This window comes from Lolium perenne, chromosome 4, assembly GCF_019359855.2.
Source record: "Lolium perenne isolate Kyuss_39 chromosome 4, Kyuss_2.0, whole genome shotgun sequence".
In the NCBI taxonomy this organism is placed as follows: domain Eukaryota; kingdom Viridiplantae; phylum Streptophyta; class Magnoliopsida; order Poales; family Poaceae; genus Lolium; species Lolium perenne.
Genome location: NC_067247.2, coordinates 3407872 through 3425807, shown reverse-complemented (window position 1 = coordinate 3425807; position 17936 = coordinate 3407872). Strand labels below are relative to the sequence as shown.

The window sequence follows — 17936 nt, the reverse complement described above, 5'->3', positions numbered from 1 at the left end:
TAACACTTTTTATCTTTTAATCTCAGACGTCAAGATTAAAATCACCGGTTTATATCTTTTAAGCATATGTGGATTAACCAGGTGTCTCGAAAAACACTTATATTGCTTTTAGTATATAATAGAATAGATATAGTTAAACCTTAGTAAATTTTAACTTTTGATTAAATTATATGCCCTGTATTTTAAAATTACCGAGGGAATATTGCATATATATACTCATTTTCTCATCGTTTTTTGCCATGAGCATTTTTTATTAAAAATTCTTAGACTATGCACACCCGAGCTTGGAGTCCTAGACCTACACATATTACACAGACTCAACACCAAGCACGTACAGCTCGGACTAGCTCAACAGCACACGTACACGGACATGACCAAGAGACTAACTACTAGTCCTAACGTACCTGACTCAAACACGCGCGCAGAACACACACCTAGCTAGCTCGTACGCACATGCATGCATGCATCCACAGCTCTAACCGACTGCACTAATCAAGATTACCTCTAACACGCACAGTTCAGGTCAATCTCGTTCGCTCTCGGCTTACTCCATCGTCTCGGCTGCAGCTAGCGCGTCTACGGCCGGGGCAGGTGCGTGATCTCTCCTGCGGCGCAGCTCGCCGACGAGCTTCCTCAAGGCGGCGGAGGCGCCCGCGCCGTCGCATCCCATGAACACCTCGCCGATGTCGGCGGGCGTGATGCGCACGTCGTCATCAGCGGCGAGCAGGCCCTCGGCCTGGGCCATGAGGCCGTTCACTGCTTCGTCGTCGGTATCCTCGCCAACTCCGAGGTAGTTCTTGGCGAGCACGCGGAGCGCGGCGGGCGAGCAGTATCCGAGCTCGATCTTGCGGTCCATGCGGCCTGGGCGGACCAGCGCCGGGTCGAGCCGCTCCGGGTGGTTGGTGGTGAAGATTATCAGGCGCTCGCCGACGCAGGAAGACCAGAGCCCGTCCACGAAGTTGAGAACGCCGGAGAGGCTTATGGACTCCTCCCGCCCAATCGCCGCGTTGTTGTCGTCGTCGTCTTGGTCGACGATACTACCGCCGCCCTTCTTCCTGCGGTCGGAGAGGTCGAGGGAGCAGTCGATGTCCTCGACTACGACGACGGACTTGGGCGTGGTGGAGACGAGCAGGCGGCGGAGGTGGGAGTTGGTGGCCACGGTTGTGAGCTCTAGGTCGTAGACGTCGAACATGAGGAGGTTGGCGATCGCCGCGACGAGGCTGGTCTTGCCGGTGCCGGGAGGGCCGTGGAGCAGGTACCCGCGCTTCCACGCGCGGCCGACGCGCGCGTAGTGCTCCCGCCGGGACGCGAAGCGGAGCAGGTCGGCACGGATCTCCTCGCGGAGCGCCGGGTCCACGGCGAGTGTGTCGAACGTGGAGGGGTGGGAGAATGCGTGGGAGGTCCAGAGGCGCTGGTACTCCTCGCCGTTGGTGTAGAGCCTGCGCTCCCGCGACGTGAGCCGCACCCTGGTGGCCTCGTCCATGACGTGGGGGATGTAGCTGTCGTGGACGAAGTCGCGGTGCTGACGCACGAACTGGAGCTCGAGGCTGCGGTGGACGCCGCCACCGCCGGAGGGGCCCTGGCCGCCGCCATACACGTCGACGGGGCGCGCGGTGGAGGTCCACTTCACCGTGACGCCCTTCCAGGTGTCGTGGGCGGTGTGGTCGTCCGGGAGGGAGGCGACAGTGCTGCTCCCCCCGCGCGGCTTGTAGAGGCGCACGGAGTGGGCCGCGGCGAGGCAGCGCGTGCCGAGGTAGAGCTGCGCGGCGTCGTAGAGGTCGTTGGCTACGCCGGTTATGGCGGTACCGTCGGCCTCGTAGATGAGGATGGTGGCCGTGGGGGCCCGGAACGCGGCGGTGACCCGCGCGAGGAAGCGGCGTAGCCACTGCTCGGCCTCCGGCGGGACCAAGTCCCGCATGGCCGCCCGGAACACCATGACCGTCGCGATCAGCGAGCCCACGGAGCGCCAGTCCAGGACCATCTCCATGGCCGCGCGCCGCGTCTAGCTTGTTCACTGGCGTCGCCACGCTAGCTCGCTGCGTCTCTCAGCGGGAGAGTGGAGTGTGGTTTGTCTTTGTTGTTGGGGCCATTGGCCTTTTTTTTGGTGAAACGAGTCGGCCAATGGAGGTGAATGTGGGAAGTCGCCATTGGCTAGTTGGGGCTGCGAGCCAGGTCGAAAGGATGTGCACCGTCGGTCGGTCGTACCTCGGTACTCGCCATTGGCTAGTTGCGGCGACAGAGAGCTCTGCCTTTTGCTACTGTATGTGAAAAGGCACACTTTTTAGCTTACTACTATTACTAGTATTATTATAGGATCTTAAGGTTTTTTTTTTGCAAAGAAAGTCGCAGACCGTAAGGAAAGCAACTGAGGTGTCGATACCATGCACGCTGGAAGACGCTTTGAGCATAAATTGATTAGTTCTCTTTTGCGGGAATATGAATTGATTAGCTGGGATCTGATCTTATCGTTGATTTGAATAAGATATGCATGAAAGCTACACAGATCGATGTGTTTGTTGTCGTCCGTCGGTACGTAAACTACCGTGGCCGTCCGTTCTGATTAATTTGGATGTTTGCGCTAACCTGGTTAGTAGTTTGTTTCACTTTTGCTGGGCTGCTGTCATGTTGTGATATTTTTTAAACATTAGGCCGTAGCCCTGCCTTAAATTAATAAGGCCTTAACGGCAAGTACAAGATGCTGTGAACAGCTTACAACATCGCGAACAAACTGCAAACAAAAGGTAGAAACAAGAAAGAACAGCAAGTAGTTGACGACGCTCTCAGCCGCGAGTGGAGCACCAGGTTAGCGACGCCGCCAATCTTCGTGAGAAGCGGCCAGTGAGGTGAGAAGAGCCTACGTCTGCTCCAGGAGGCAACCATTGCCTGATCATCCTCTTCCATATCTGAAAAGGGCCCCTGCCCCCTCGCCCTGGCTCGGAGGGCGCCGAACCGTCGGCCATGGAGCCGCTCACCCTAGAGCAAAGAAGATGAACTAGGACCAGGCTACCACACGAACCGGAAGCCAACCTTGCCACTGCACTTCACCGCTCCCCAATAGAAGCTTTGCCACGAACACGGAATCACCCACGAAGAGATAAGCTGCTTGGTGTCGTCGTTGATGAAGAAGCTGCGAAGAAGAAGGGCCCCCAGCCATCACCAAGGCCCCCTCCTCAGCGCTGAACAACCATAGCTGGAACAAACCCTCACCCCTCTCACCCAAAAACGGCACCTTCTTCCGCTCAATCCAGAGGATTTGGGATTTGGGATTTCTCCCGGGTTAGTAGAGGGGCGGGAGGGAAGGGAAGAGTACCTCAACAGCGCCTCCAGGGAGGGGGGCGGCGCCCACAGGCGTCGCCGCCGTCGTGGCTGCCGAGACGAGCCAGGGATTTCTCCCGGTCCTTGTCCCACCTCCAACACCAAGCTGGGTGCTAGATCCGGCAGCAAGAAGCTACCGGGAGGCAGCACCAGCCTGCAGCGCCCGTCCAGGGAGGCGTCCACTTCAGATCTGGAGCCGGAGCTGACGAGCAGCCCAAGCTCCACGGCCAGCACCCGTCGTCTCCTCGCCGTCCCCACGGCCAAGGAGACGGCCAGCACCTGCGCGCTGCTTGCCGCAAAGCCAGCGCCGCCTCTCCACCCAGGGCCGCTGCCCCGGCGTCCGAAGAGCCCGCGGAGCCACCACGCCGCCGCAGAACGGCCGCGCCGCCACGCCCCCCGCCCAGCGTCACGCCTCCAAGCGCCGATGCCGCCCGCGCCGCCATCACCGCGAGAAGGGGAGAGGACGCCCCGCCGCCGCCGACGCCACCCAGGCTTCGCCCGGTGATGCCCTCTGGCGGCGGCGAGGCAGGGGAGGAGGAGGGAGGTCGCTGGCGGCGCGATTTAGGGTTTCGCCCTGGGACTCGCGGGAGCCCAGGACGAAACGACTCCAGTCCACCTCAATTAGTCTCGTCATGTTGTGATATGTGGTGTCCTTCAGAAAAGAAGTGCTTGACCACAATGTTTTCAAGGAATCAGCTCAATATGTAGTCCCTCTCCGGATATGTCCATGTCCCAACATCAGAACTCAGAAGCAACATATCAGTACGATGGCATAGCATCCGACAGGCTGCAATATAGTTCGAAAATATTTTTAATAGTATGTACATCACCAAGTACATCAGTCTAGTACCTTTTCTATTTCAGGTACCATGTACATCGCATAGGAAGGCTGTCATACCCAACCCTCCACAGGAAGTGGTGGACTTTGGGTGGGCACTTTGTCGTGTGTCTTGACTCTCTCTGTGTGTTGGTGGATTCGAGCCGCGAGCTGGGTGTCGATATCATGCACGCACGCTGGAAGACGCTTTGAGTGTGCTCTTTCTACACGCCCCGAAAGCATAAATTGATTAGTTTTCTTTTGCGGGAATATGAATTGATTAGCTGCAGGGGTCTCATCTTCTTGATTTGAGTAAGATATGCATGAAAGCTACACAGATTTGTTTGTTGTCGTCCGTCGGTACGTAAACTACCGTGGCCATCCGTTCTAATTTATCATATATTCATACGCCCGCTTTGGGTGTTTGCCTTGAGAAAACTAGTGCTTGACCTCAATTTTTTCAAGGAATCAGCTCAATATGTAGTCCCTCTCCGCATATGCCTCTGTCTCAACCTCACAACTTAGAAGCAATATCAGTACGATGGCATAGCATCCGGCAGGCTGCAATATAGTTCGAAAATATTTTTAATAGTATGTAAAATTGTCATTTTTCATACAAATCTTATTAAAATGCCTTATTTTTTTAAAAAAAAATGGATGCCATAGTGTGGTGACTTTACTTGTTTGTAGAACACAGTTTGCTTTGAAATTAAGGATAGATTGGTGCGTTGATTCTTGAAGAGTCGATTAGGTATCAGGTTTGCACTTGCTACAAAAATACAAGCTGCCGTTTAATCCTCACGGCCAGAAGGACGTGGATCCGCAATTCACGGCATGTGCACAGGACCGTCACTACAGGAAAACAGTCAGACGACGAAGCCGTCGTCACAGCTAAGAAGACGTCGGCGTATACCTGTGCCGACGGCCGCCGTCGGCGTAGCTTCGTCGACACAGATCGGGTCGGCACAGCAGAGGTGGCCGTCGGCACAGCAGAGGTGGCCGTCGGCACAGCAGAGGTAGCCGTAGGCATATATGGTTCCAGTTTTTCTTAAATTTCCCCGTTTCCGCTTATTACAAATCCCCGCCACATATGCATATATATATTAGAATTAAATCATATACACACAAAGCCAAGACAAGTACAACATATCATATAGTCACAAATCACACTGGAGAAAAAGAGGCTTTGGTCGCGGTTCGCAACTGCCATTAGTCGCGGTTGCGCAACCGCGACCAAATAAGCGCGACTAAAGGCCCCCCCTTTAGTCGCGGTTTCTTACGAACCGCGACTAAAGGCACATCCACGTGACCGCCAACAGTCCGTCGGGGCGGAGGACCTTTAGTCGCGGTTCTCCTGGCCAACCGCGACTAAAGGCCGCCGCAGGTTTTGGGTTTTTGCCCCCCCCCCCCCCCCCCCAAACCTGTATTGTTTTATTTATTTTGTGTTTTATTTTAATTTTGAAGGAGTTTCACATATTCTACGTTACTACATACATGCATATGAATGTACAATTTCAATCAAATTTGAAATTAGAACCGAAAAGAATTCAAGAGGAATATACAATATATATTCAATATCATCGGATGACCATATACAATTTTAAACAAGTTTCCATACATAATTTAATGCATATGAAGTTCTACGTCCTCTACATAGTGTTCTCCTTTAGGATCGACGACTTCCCTCCTGAACCATCCAGCTAGTTCCTCTTGAAGTGGTTGAAAGCGAGCTTCTGGACTAAGCATCTCCCGGAGGTTATTCCTCTTGACATTGTTATCAGTCGGAACCCGCTCAGAGGTGTATCTCCGGATCATCTCACAAACATAGTATCCACATAGATTGGTCCCCGGTGGCTGAATATCCCTAGTCCCAGCCACTGAACTTTTAAATTGTAGCCCTTTTTTGAATTCACCGACCTTTTCATTTACGAACCGTCTCCAAACCCTACGAGGCAAAGAAAATTAAATGAACAAGAGAGTTATTAGTTACTTGATATTAGGAAATGAAAGAAATAGGCCGATCGATATAGAGAGCAAATGAATGAAAATAATTACTTCTGCATCATTTTTCTAATGTTGGCCCAAAGCTTTGGATCCATATTCAGAGAGTCGTGGATGAGAACTCTGGAGTCGTGAAATTGAATTACTAGCAGAATCCAGTGGAACATGCGGACACGATACATGCACAGTCATGCATAACTCATCGATTAGCCACATACCATGCATGGAGTAAACAAAAGAGAATGTGCTCAAGACAGAAACACTCACCCAAAATGGTAAGGAAATAGAATATCACTTTTGAGTTCCTGCTTTGTAAGAAACCGCCACAGGTCTTCCTCCACGTCGGCGGGGTGTTTTTCTAACACATATCCATTAACGATGTGTGGGTCAATGAACCCAACATCATGGATGTTATTTACTCTGCATTCCTCAATCTTCATTCTGCATAATAGCGTACACAACAATATAGTTAGGACATATATATAGTGCAGGCAATGAACGAGATGGGGTAGAAATAAATCACTTACAGAACGTAGCAACTGATAATAGATTTGTCGAGCTCGCGCAGATTGAAAAGCTGGAACAATTCACTCATATGAATTGTTACATAGTAATGTTTGAAGTGATGCTCATGTCTAACTTCCGCATAAATATATTCTTTGGCGTTTTTATTTTTTATGTAACCCTTGTACCAATTTAGCAGATTTTTCATTTGTTGAGGTAGATCCTCTTCCTGCGCAGGCTCGACGAGGGGCCCATTCAGCACATATGTAATTACTGGTTCACTCATTGGCGCCTCCTCAAGGCCTAACACTGCACGAAGAGTCATACCTAAGTTGGCCGCTTGTTCTCTGGCACTCGTTACAGTCAATCCCTGTGCTTCCGCAGCTGCTATGATATCGGGGGCATCCGGACCGGCGGCTTCCACTATGAGCGGGGCAATCGATTGTTTACTTTATTCCCCGAGTTGTGCAACTTGTTTCCCGCTTTTTTTACTTGCTAATTCTTTCTCCTTCTTCTCCTTCAACATGAGTGCCTGCCTACGAAGTTCACGTGCATAGTCGTCAGGCAGATTCTTCGCGGCTTGGGACGGTGTGCTCAAAAATGACTTAGCCCACTTCTTTTGGTCATCAGAAAATACTGGCTTGGGCTCGGGCTCTCTTTTCTTCTTGCAGCCCGCCTTCCATTTCTCATAATCAGCAGCCGCGGCCGCGGCAGTTTCCTCGGCACTACGTTCCCAAGACCTTGTGGGGAGAGGCTTCAGTGATGGCTCCGGTACCTTTGTGGTCTTAGGTACATAAGGGTCCGGGTTAATAATCAGGGACTGCTTCTGCTTCTTTGCCGGAGGTGGATTGGGGGGCGGCGTCTGATCACCCGCCGGACGAGGACTGGGGGGCGGCGGCTGATCACCCGCCGGACGTTGTGGACTGGGGGGCAGCGTCGGCTGACGTGACGGAGGTGTAGGTGATCTTGTTGTCCTTGGCGCCTCGCCTGGAAACTTGATAAACTTCTTTTGCCATTGAATGAAATGGCGCTTGACATCTCCAAGTCTTTTCTCCCCTTCAGGTGTAGCAATGTCAATCTCCAGGCCCTCAAACCCTTGGACTATGTCCTCCACCGTGACACGAGCATAGCCATCTTGAATGGGGTTGTTGTGGTGGAGTGCTCCAGGTAAACATGGTAAAGCACTGCCGATGGCTACCTTCATGGACATGTTCCCGATAGGATAATACAGATGACATTCTTTCATCTCCTTTATATCGTCCACGGGGTAGCGAGGAGGCTCCGGTGCAGTAATTTCGACCACCAGAGGCTCCGGTGCAGTAATTTCGATCGTCCGTGCATCTGCACCAGCCGGTGGGGCCTCCGTGGATGCCACGCTGCTTCTCCGCTGCTGGCTTCCGAGATCCGCTGGATGATCTTCATGCTGCGCCCGAGCTGCATCTCTTTCGGCTACTAGTACACTCACGGTTTTCTTCATCACATCCATTTCCGATGCCAACCTCGCCACAACATCTGCTTCCCGATCCATCTTTCTCTTACGGCTTCTGTAACCGTACGGGTCATCGTTCTGGGGGAACCCTATTTTCCACGGAATGTGCCCCATGCCTCGTACACGTCCTCCGTGTTCAGGATTCCCGAGGGCTTTTGTCAGCGTGTCGTTCTCTCTGTTGAACTTGATCTTCCCCTCTTGAGCATCCCTCATTGCGTCAATAAGGGCTTGGGTGGGTTTAATTATTTTGCCCCGGTAAACACACTCCCCTGTCTCCGGGTTCAGCGTTCCCCCATGCCCGTACCACCAGCTTTTGGCTCTTGGGTCCCATCCCTCCGTACCTGGACGGATTCCTCGCGCCCTCAGCTCGTTCTCCATCTTCTCCCACCTAGGCTCCCAAAGGCGATACCCTCCTGGCCCCATAATATGATTGTACTCCTTCTTAGCCGCATTTACCTTATTTTTTTTCGATATTTGAATGAACTGCTCCGATTTCTTTTGCTTCACAAATTCTGGCCAATCATGTTTCAGTTTCTCATATTGTCCTTTGAAATCCGGAGTCTTGTTCTGCTTGACAAAGTCATGGGCTAGATTTTGCTTGAATTTCCGGAATGCGTCGGACATCTTATGAAGAGCGAACTGTTTGACTAGCCTCCTCCTCTCCTTGTTTTCCTCAATCTTGTTACCCTCCTCATCGAATTTGTTGTATTCCGGAGGTAGAACGAAATGTTTCATAAGCTTCTTGAAGTAATCTTTTTTTGTTCTCTTATCGACAAAAGTGAAACCAATTCGTGCCTTCTTTGGCTCATTCCACTCCTGGACGGTGATCGAGACGTTGTCTCTAACAACGGCTCCGCATTGGTTGACAAACTTGGTGGCGTTCTTGCGGGGCTCCAGCGGCCTGCCGGTTGCACTGTCGACAACCTCGATGGTGCATGTTTCTCCTTGTTTCATCGTCTTGGTTGCGCCACGCTTTGACGACGTACTCGATTGTTTCGACGATCCGGCCGAGGGCTAAAATAAGAAAGAGAGTCGCGCGCGTTAGTACACACATATTTATTCAAATCAGTTAGTTTGTATCACCAGAGGCTCAATGTATATATATACCTCGGCGCCGGAGGTGGTTGCTACTTCCATTTGAAGATCGTCGTTTATCGACGTTTGTTCGGCATCATCTTGCTGACGGCGCCCTTCATCTTCACCGTCAAGGTTCAGATAAGAAGAGATATCATCTTCTTCTTGTCCGGTCGGCACATATAGAATATCGCCGTTTATGATGCCGAACATATGGGCTTCACCGTCCGGATCATAGTTGTCCATAATCGGGTCAGCTCTATCATCCGCCATTATGTTAGTCCTGAAAACATGTAGTAAAAACAAATTAATTAAGTGAAGAAGGGGGGCGGTGGCGGTGGCGAAAGGGGGGGCGGTGGCGGTGGCGGTGTGGGTGATCGGTGGCGGTGTGGGTGATCGGTGGCGGTGGGTGATATGCGTTCGAGTAACTTAAAAGGGAGGCTGAGGTATATGTAGCCCTTTATTTTTAAATATTCATAAACAGTATTTCAAAGTATTAAAAGAATCTAGGCAAAAACTTAGAGGTACTCATTAGTCAATCATATATATGGTACAAAAAATGCGAGTGTGGCATTTTGACAAACTCAAATAAATTTTGTAGTCAAATAAACTTAGAGATACCGCGGGAACAAATTTTAAGTTACAAATTTTAAGTTACAAATTTTAAGTTACGAATTTTAAGTTATACAAATTTTAAGTTACAAATTTTAGTGAGGCGGCACGGCAGAGATCGACGGCGCGTGCGCGTGCGGTGAGAGAGAGGCCGGCGCGCGAGAAGGGAGAGGAGGCGGCCGGCGGCGCATGCGCGGTGAGAGAGAGAGGGCCGGCCGGCGGCGCGCGGGAAGGGGAGAGGAGGAGGGCGGCGAGGAGCACGGACGGTGAGAGAGAGAGGGCTCCGTTTTTTTAGTTTTTTTTGTTTGTAACTAAGTTTTTTTGTTACACTTTAATTATACACTTTAATTAAGTTACAATTTAATTAAGTTACCATTTTAATTAAAAAACTTAGTTACAAATTTACAATTTAATTAATTAAGTTACAATTTTAATTAAAAAAACTTAGTTACAAATTAAAAAAAAAACAAAAAAAAAGTGGGCCAGGCGGCGCCCCTGGCCTTTCTCTCTCTGGCGCAGAGAGCGCGCGCGCGGCAGCGGCATGTGGCAGCGGCGGCAGCGGGCTCCGGCAGCGGCAGCGGCGCAACGCGCGTGTGGCGGCGGCGGCGCAACGCGGCGGCCGCCCTCTCTCTACCGGCGAGCGGCGCTCGAGAGCAGCGCGGCGGCGCGGTAGTGTGTGGCGGCGCAGGATCGAAGTGAGAGAAGGGGAGAGAGCGCGGCGGCGGAAGACGGCGACGTACGAGCGGCGTCGGCGTGTGGCGGCGGCAGCGGGCGTCGGGCGCGGCAGAGCTTCGCGTCGAGGGCGGCGGCGTCGAGGGGCGCAGCAGTCTGGTTCGCGCGGAGAAGAAGAAGTGCCGTGGCGGTTCGCGCCGCGCGATTTTATAGGACCCCACCTTTAGTCGCGGAATGGCTTCTCGAACATTTTCCGGCAGGAGCCCCCTCAAAGCAATCGGAAGCAATTGCGTCATAATCACGTGGCAGTCGTGAGACTTCAGGTTTTGGAACTTTTTCTCCGCCATGTTTATTATTCCCTTTATATTGGACGAGAATCCAGACGGGACCTTCATACTGCTCAGGCATTCAAAAAAGATGACCTTCTCTTCTTTGGTCAGAGCGTAGCTGGCACGACCTTGAAACCATTCCGGATGCCGGTCATCAGGGTCTTTCAAACGTTGCTGGTCCTGCCGTGCTTCCTTTGTATCATTTGTCTTCCCATACACGCCCAAGAAGCTTAGGAGGTTCACGCAAATATTCTTCGTAACGTGCATCACGTCGATTGCAGAGCGGACTTCTAGGACTTTCCAATATTCTAGCTCCCAGAATATAGATTTCTTCTTCCACATGGCTGCGTGCCCGTCAGCTCCCTTCGGAACTGATTGTCCGCCAGGACCCTTTCCAAAGATGACTTTCAAATCCTTGACCATATCAAATACCTCAGCACCAGTGCGTTCCGCAGGCTTCGGCCGGTGATCTGCCTTGCCGTTGTAATGCTTGCCTTTCTTTCTTACTGGATGAATTTTCGGAAGAAATCGACGATGCCCAAGGTACACGTTCTTCTTACAATTTGGCAAATGTACACTTTCAGTCTCATGTAAGCAGTGCGTGCATGCATTGTATCCCTTATTTGACAGTCCCGAAAGGTTACTAAGAGCAGGTCAATCGTTGATGGTTACGAAAAGCAACGCTCGTAGGTCAAATTCCTCTTCTTTGTGCTCATCCCACACACGGACACCAGGTCTGCCCCACAGCTGTAAAAGTTCATCAACTAATGGCCTTAGGTACACATCGATGTCGTTGCCGGGTTGCTTCGGACCTTGGATGAGCACTGGCATCATAATGAACTTCCGCTTCATGCACAACCAAGGAGGAAGGTTGTAGATGCATAGAGTCACGGGCCAGGTGCTATGGCTGGAGCTCTGCTCGCCAAAAGGATTCATGCCATCTGTACTTAGACCAAATCTTATGTTCCTTGCGTCAGCTGCAAAATCTTTGAACTCTCTGTCGATCTTTCTCCATTGCGTTCCATCTGCGGGGTGTCTCAACTCCCCGTCCGACTTACGGTCCTCTTTGTGCCATCGCAACAACTTGGCATGCTCTTTGTTCCTGAACAGACGTTTCAACCGTGGTATTATAGGAGCATACCACATCACCTTGGCGGGAACCCTCTTCCTGGGTTTCTCGCCCTCAACATCGTCACCAGGGTCATCGCCTCTGATCTTAAAACGCAATGCAGTGCATACCGGGCATTCATTCAAATTCTCGTATTCACCGCGGTAGAGGATGCAGTCGTTGATGCATGCATGTATCTTCAGAACCTCTAAACATAGAGGGCAGACAACCTTCTTTGCTTCGTACGTACTGGCGGGCAACTCGTTATTCTTTGGAAACATATTCTTCAATATTTTCAGCAAGTTTTCAAATGCCGAGTCAGCTACACCTGTCTGTGCCTTCCATTTCAGCAAATCTAGTGTGCAGCCCAGCTTTTTCAGACCATCATCGCATCCGGGGTACAGCGACCTTCTTTGATCCTCTAACATGCGATCCAAATTCTCCCTCTCCTTTTCAGTTTCGCAGCGTCTCCGTGCATCAGCAATGGTCCGACCAAGATCATCAACGGTCTCATCACGTGCCTCTTCTTCACCTTCGCCTTCCCCTTCACCTTCCCCTTCACCTTCAGCATCCTCCATGAAAGTATCACCGAAATGAGCAAGATAGCTTTCATCGATGAAATCATCCCCTTCTTCATCTTCTTCCATTATAACCCCTCTTTCTCCATGCTTGGTCCAACAATTATAGCTTGGCATGAAACCGTGCCGAAGCAGGTGCAGGTGAACTTCTCTTGAGGAAGAGTAACCCTTCTGATTCTTACAGTCAACACATGGACAGATAACAAAACCCTTCTGCTTGTTCGCATTAGCCACTACGAGGAAATCTTTCAAATCCGTAGTGAACTCGCCGGAGAGTCGGTTACCGTACATCCATTACCGATTCATCTGCATTATTATAATAGTATAAAATATATAATTAACCATCATGCATTTGTTAAATTAACTAACTATAAACAATAGAAATTAAACAATAAACTACACACATGCATATTTTATCAATGACACATATGAAAGGTTCAACTTGCTAACCGCGATCGAGGAGAAAAAAATAAATGAGGAAGCTCAAGCGTGGCTCCGACACTTCATATCATGTTTGTTTCATGCTCTTGGGACATTTCATCAAACACTTTGTGTGCATAAGAGGAGCCAAAAGCAAACCTAACAACCCCTTGTGAAGTTTGTGAAGAGAAGTGGCACCAAATGGCTAAGTGAGTGTGCTGAACTGGTATATATAGGGGAGGAGCTTTAGTCGCGGTTGGCCTGGCCAACCGCGACTAAAGGCCTTCGGGCACCTTTAGTCGCGGTTGGCCTGGCCAACCGCGACTAAAGCCCCTCACGTGCACCAGCTGGCCACCGAGCGCCCTGGGCCCAGGCCTTTGGTCGCGGTTCGCCTGCCGAACCGCGACTAAAGACTTCATTAGTCGCGGTTCCTACAGTTTCGCGATTAATGGGGCTGGACGGAAGCCTCTTTTTCTACCAGTGTCACCACATATAATTAACATCCACAAAGACATGTTCACATGTAGTCATATAGATACATATCTCATGACACAAGCACAACAAGTTCACATATATAGTCACCAAGTACATCAGTTTAGTACCTTTTCTATTTTCTATTTCAGGTACCATGTACATCACCAAGTACGGCAAAACCATTCGATGTTTCAGTTAAAAAAGTTCACCGCTAGTCAACTCCATCCCATTTTCAAGTTTGTCTTCATCACTAGTGCATGTTTTGCATTTTATAGCACATCGAAGATAAATATTTTACACGGGTTTAGAAAACCAGTAACTCCAACCTTACGAATTTAGTCACTAGCAACGCCTAGTCAGTCAATTAAATCAAGAAATCAAGAAAATTGATTTGTGGAAAATTATTTCAATGTTGAATATTAATGTAGAGAAACCAAAGCTGCTATCTTAAAAGTGTGTCATGCAGAGAAATCAATTTCCTCTTTTGTTTTAAAAACTGCATGTCGTATATACCACTTCATCACTGAAAATTATAAGGATTATGCGTGTAAGCAAAACCATTGCTTCAGCTCACAAGAAGCAAATACAGGTAAAATAAGTTTACCATTTCATTGTGTATATATATAACCTAATCATATAGGTTCAGCATATATATTGACTACTGCTATAAAAGAAAACTTTCTTAATGTATCTGCTACAAATTATTCTATGTAAGCAAGCTCAATGTTCCCATAACCTAGATTCTAATTTGTACAAAAAAAGACTCAAAATCCTGCCAATGACATAGAACATTAATTAAAATGATAAGGATAGACATTAAAAGTCAACAAATAAATAGAGAGCTTAGCAAGAAAAAAAATCACAACTTCAACTATGCCCATTTGAAGTGTGATTTAGCAGTCAGAACAAATATATTTACTTGCTTCCCAATTGTTTCGCTATCAAAAACAAATCCCAAAAAGTAGTTTGAGAAAATATTTAGATTGCTACAACCCATAAGTCCTATTTGATATATTTTTCAAAGTATGGTAATTATTTTGGCATGCTTGTTGGGCTGGGACGTGGCTTGCCTGCGCCCTGGGTATGCGCCCATCGGTGCGCCCGGTATACGTGGCCAGCATCTAGCGGTTCCATCTCATGCGCACGATTTTCGGCAAACAAGGAAATCCAAGTACAGAAAATATATGGCCCTGTAGACACTACATCACAGTATAAGATTTGGGGCATTTCAAAGTGCCCTAAATTTGAACCAAAGTGCCACTAATTAGCTATAGGTGCACTTTTTCAAGTGCCACATTTACTTGCGTATCTAAAGGTATTTGGGGCACTACCTAGGGGCACTTCTCAAGTGCGACTAAATCCAATTAGTGGCATTTCTAAAAGTGCCACTAAATCCAATTAGAGGCACTTCTAAAAGTGCCACTAAATCTAACTAGGGGCACTTTGCCAAGTGCCACTAAATCGAATTAGGGGCACTTTGCCAAGTGCCACTAAATCCAATTAGGGGTACTTTGAGATGTGCCCTGATACGTCCATTTTGCATCACTATTTTATATCATAATTTACTGTTATTCATTGATATATTTCATATTTAGAGATGATACTTATGTTATTTCACCTATTTTGCATGTTTCATGATTATTGGAGAATTACTCACCGGAGTCAGGATTCTGCTGGAAAAAGCACCGCCAGGATAGAATATTTCTGAAGATCAACAATTGACGGAAAATATACCGAAGCTCTTATTTTTTCAGAAGAAGGAGCCAGCCAAAAGGGGAGGCCGAGGAGGGCCGCCATGGGCCCTCCCCATAGGCCGGCGCGGCCACCAGGCCAGGCGCGCCGCCACGTGGGGAGGGGGCCCACGACCCCCCTCGGCCATCTCCCTTTCGCGTACTTCATCTACCCGAAACCCTAAGGTGCAGAGGAGGATCGAGAATAGACACAGCCGCCTCTGCGGGGCGGAAAACACCAGAGAGAAAAGAGCTCTCTGGCAGGCTGAAATCTGCCGGGGAAATTCCCTCCCGGAGGGGGAAATCGTCGCCATCGTCACCGTCATCGAGCTGGACTTCATTGGGATCATCATCATCATCATCTCCACCACCGACACCGTCATCTCCACCGCTGCACCTCGTCTCCGCTGTAACATCTAGGGTTGAATCTTGATTATTTCATAGGGGAAACTCTCCCGGTGTTGATTACTCCTTGTTATTGATGCTATTGAGTGAAACCGTTGAACCAAGGTTTATGTTCAGATTGTTATTCATCATCATAGCACCTCTGATCATGTTCCATATGATGTCTTGTGAGTAGTTTGTTTAGTTTTTGAGGACATGGGTGAAGTCTAAATGTTAGTAGTGAACTATGTTGAGTAATATTTAATGGTTTGATATTTAAGTTGTGGTGTTATTCTTCTAGTGGTGTCATGTGAACGTCGACTACATGATACTTCACCTTTATGGGCCTAGGGGAATGCATCTTGTATTCGTTTGCTAATTGTGGGGTTGCCGAAGTGACAGCAACCTAAACCCCCGTTGGTATATCAATGCATGAGGGATAGCAGGATCTCAGAGTTTAAGGCTGTGGTTAGATTTATCTTAATTACTTTCTTGTATTTGTGGATTCTTGCAAGGGGTTTAATCACAAGTATGTATTAGTCCTAGGAAGGGCGGTGCATTAGCATAGGTTCACCCACACAACACTTATCAAAACAATGAAGATTAATCAACTATATGAAGCGAAAGCACTAGCCTAAATCCCCGTGTGTCCTCAAGAACGTTTGGTCACTAGTAGAAAACCTCTCATCCATCTAAGACTTTAATACCGGTTCCCTTACGAACCGGTATTAAAGGTGGCATTTGTACCGGTTCGGACGCTCAGGCATTAAATCGGTTCAGCATTTAGCTTTCGTACCGGTTCGTGTTAGGAACCGGTACGAAAGGTCTTCGGCCAGAATGGCAGGTGAGGGTGGGGCCAAGGTTGGACCTTTGGTACCGGTTTGTGTTAGCAACCGGTACTAAAGGGTGCCTCATATATGCTCACTGCCCCTCCCCTGCCCCCGATCCATTCTCATTTTCATCTCTCTCACATTTCTAAAACTTTTGCACCTCTCACACTCCAACAAATTTTCATTCTTTCTCCACCATTTTAACAAGATTAACGACCTCCATCTATCCAAGGGTTAGCAATATCATCCTTTCTTCCGGCGTTCCTAATTTAGCTCATTTCTTTGGTAGTTTAACTCGTACTATTTTTCTAGTGCTAGCAAGGTGTTTGATGAAATGCCTAAGTTAGGGATTTTACTTTTTTTATAATCAATTTGAGCTGAAATTATGGTATATTTTGTAGGTTTTAATTAGTATCATCCCTGTCCTCACCGCTGTCGATCGCTAGCGTCGTCCCCTAGCCGGCACCGTACAACCTCGGTGAGCCTCTTCTTTTTTATAAAAAAACTTAGTTTTATGTGATGAACTTGAATATTAATTAAGTTGGTCACTCATATATCCATGATGTTGTGTACTTAATGATTTTTGATATACATATAAAATGTAGATGAGTCGACAATGGATGTACGGTGACCGGTGCCATCCCGAGTTCATTACTGGCATGCATTATTTTCTCAACGTGGCTGAGGCAAACAGGCGGTCGAATGGTTTCATGTATTGTCCATGTAGTTCCTGTAAGAATATGAAGGATTACTCTACCTCGAAGACCCTTCATGTCCACCTGCTGGAGAATGGTTTCATGCCCAGCTATAATTGTTGGACCAAGCACGGAGAAAGAGGGGTTATATTGGAAGACAACGAAGAAGAAGAGGATAGTGACAACTATCCCTTATTCACTGAAGACGGTGGTAGTAGAATGGGGGAAGACGAAGCTGAAGAAGAGCTCATTTTCGATGAGCCGATTTTTGATGACCCGGATGACGATTTGGGTCGGGCCATTCTTGATGCGAAGATGAACTGCGGAAATGAAAAGGAGAGGTTGAAGTTGGAGAAAATGTTAGAGGATCACAACAAACTGTTGTACCCAAATTGCGAAAATGGTCAGAAAAAGCTGGGTACCACGCTGGAATTGCTGCAGTGGAAGGCAGAGAATGGTACTTCTGACAAGGGATTTGAAAAGTTGCTGAAAATAATAAAGAAGATGCTTCCAGGGGAGAACGTGTTGCCCTCTAGCACGTACGAAGCAAAGAAGGTTGTCTGCCCTCTAGGATTAGAGGTGCAGAAGATACATGCATGCATCAATGACTGCATCCTCTACCGCGGGGAGTACGAGAATTTGAATGCATGCCCGGTATGTAGTGCATTGAGGTATAAGATCAGGCGAGATGACCCTGGCGATGTTGAGGGTGAGTCCACCCCCAGGAAGAGGGTTCCTGCGAAGGTGATGTGGTATGCTCTTATAATACCACGGTTGAAACGTTTGTTCCAGAACAAAGAGCATGCCAAGTTGTTGCGATGGCACAAAGAGGACCGTAAGAAAGATGTGATGCTGAGACACCCCGCTGATGGGTCGCAGTGGAGAAAAATCGACAGAGAGTTCA

The 17936-nt window shown here is 48.7% G+C and overlaps 1 protein-coding gene across 1 annotated transcript; it reads right to left on the bottom strand.

The window, feature by feature from the left end:
* Positions 1-202: 202 nt before the first annotated feature.
* On the bottom strand, positions 203-2262 carry LOC127349370 (AAA-ATPase At3g28580-like). The gene has a single exon (XM_051375109.2). The coding sequence runs from the start codon at positions 1985-1987 to the stop codon at positions 545-547; it is 1443 nt and encodes a 480-aa protein (XP_051231069.1). The 5' UTR covers positions 1988-2262; the 3' UTR covers positions 203-544.
* Between the last annotated feature and the right edge of the window lie 15674 nt (positions 2263-17936).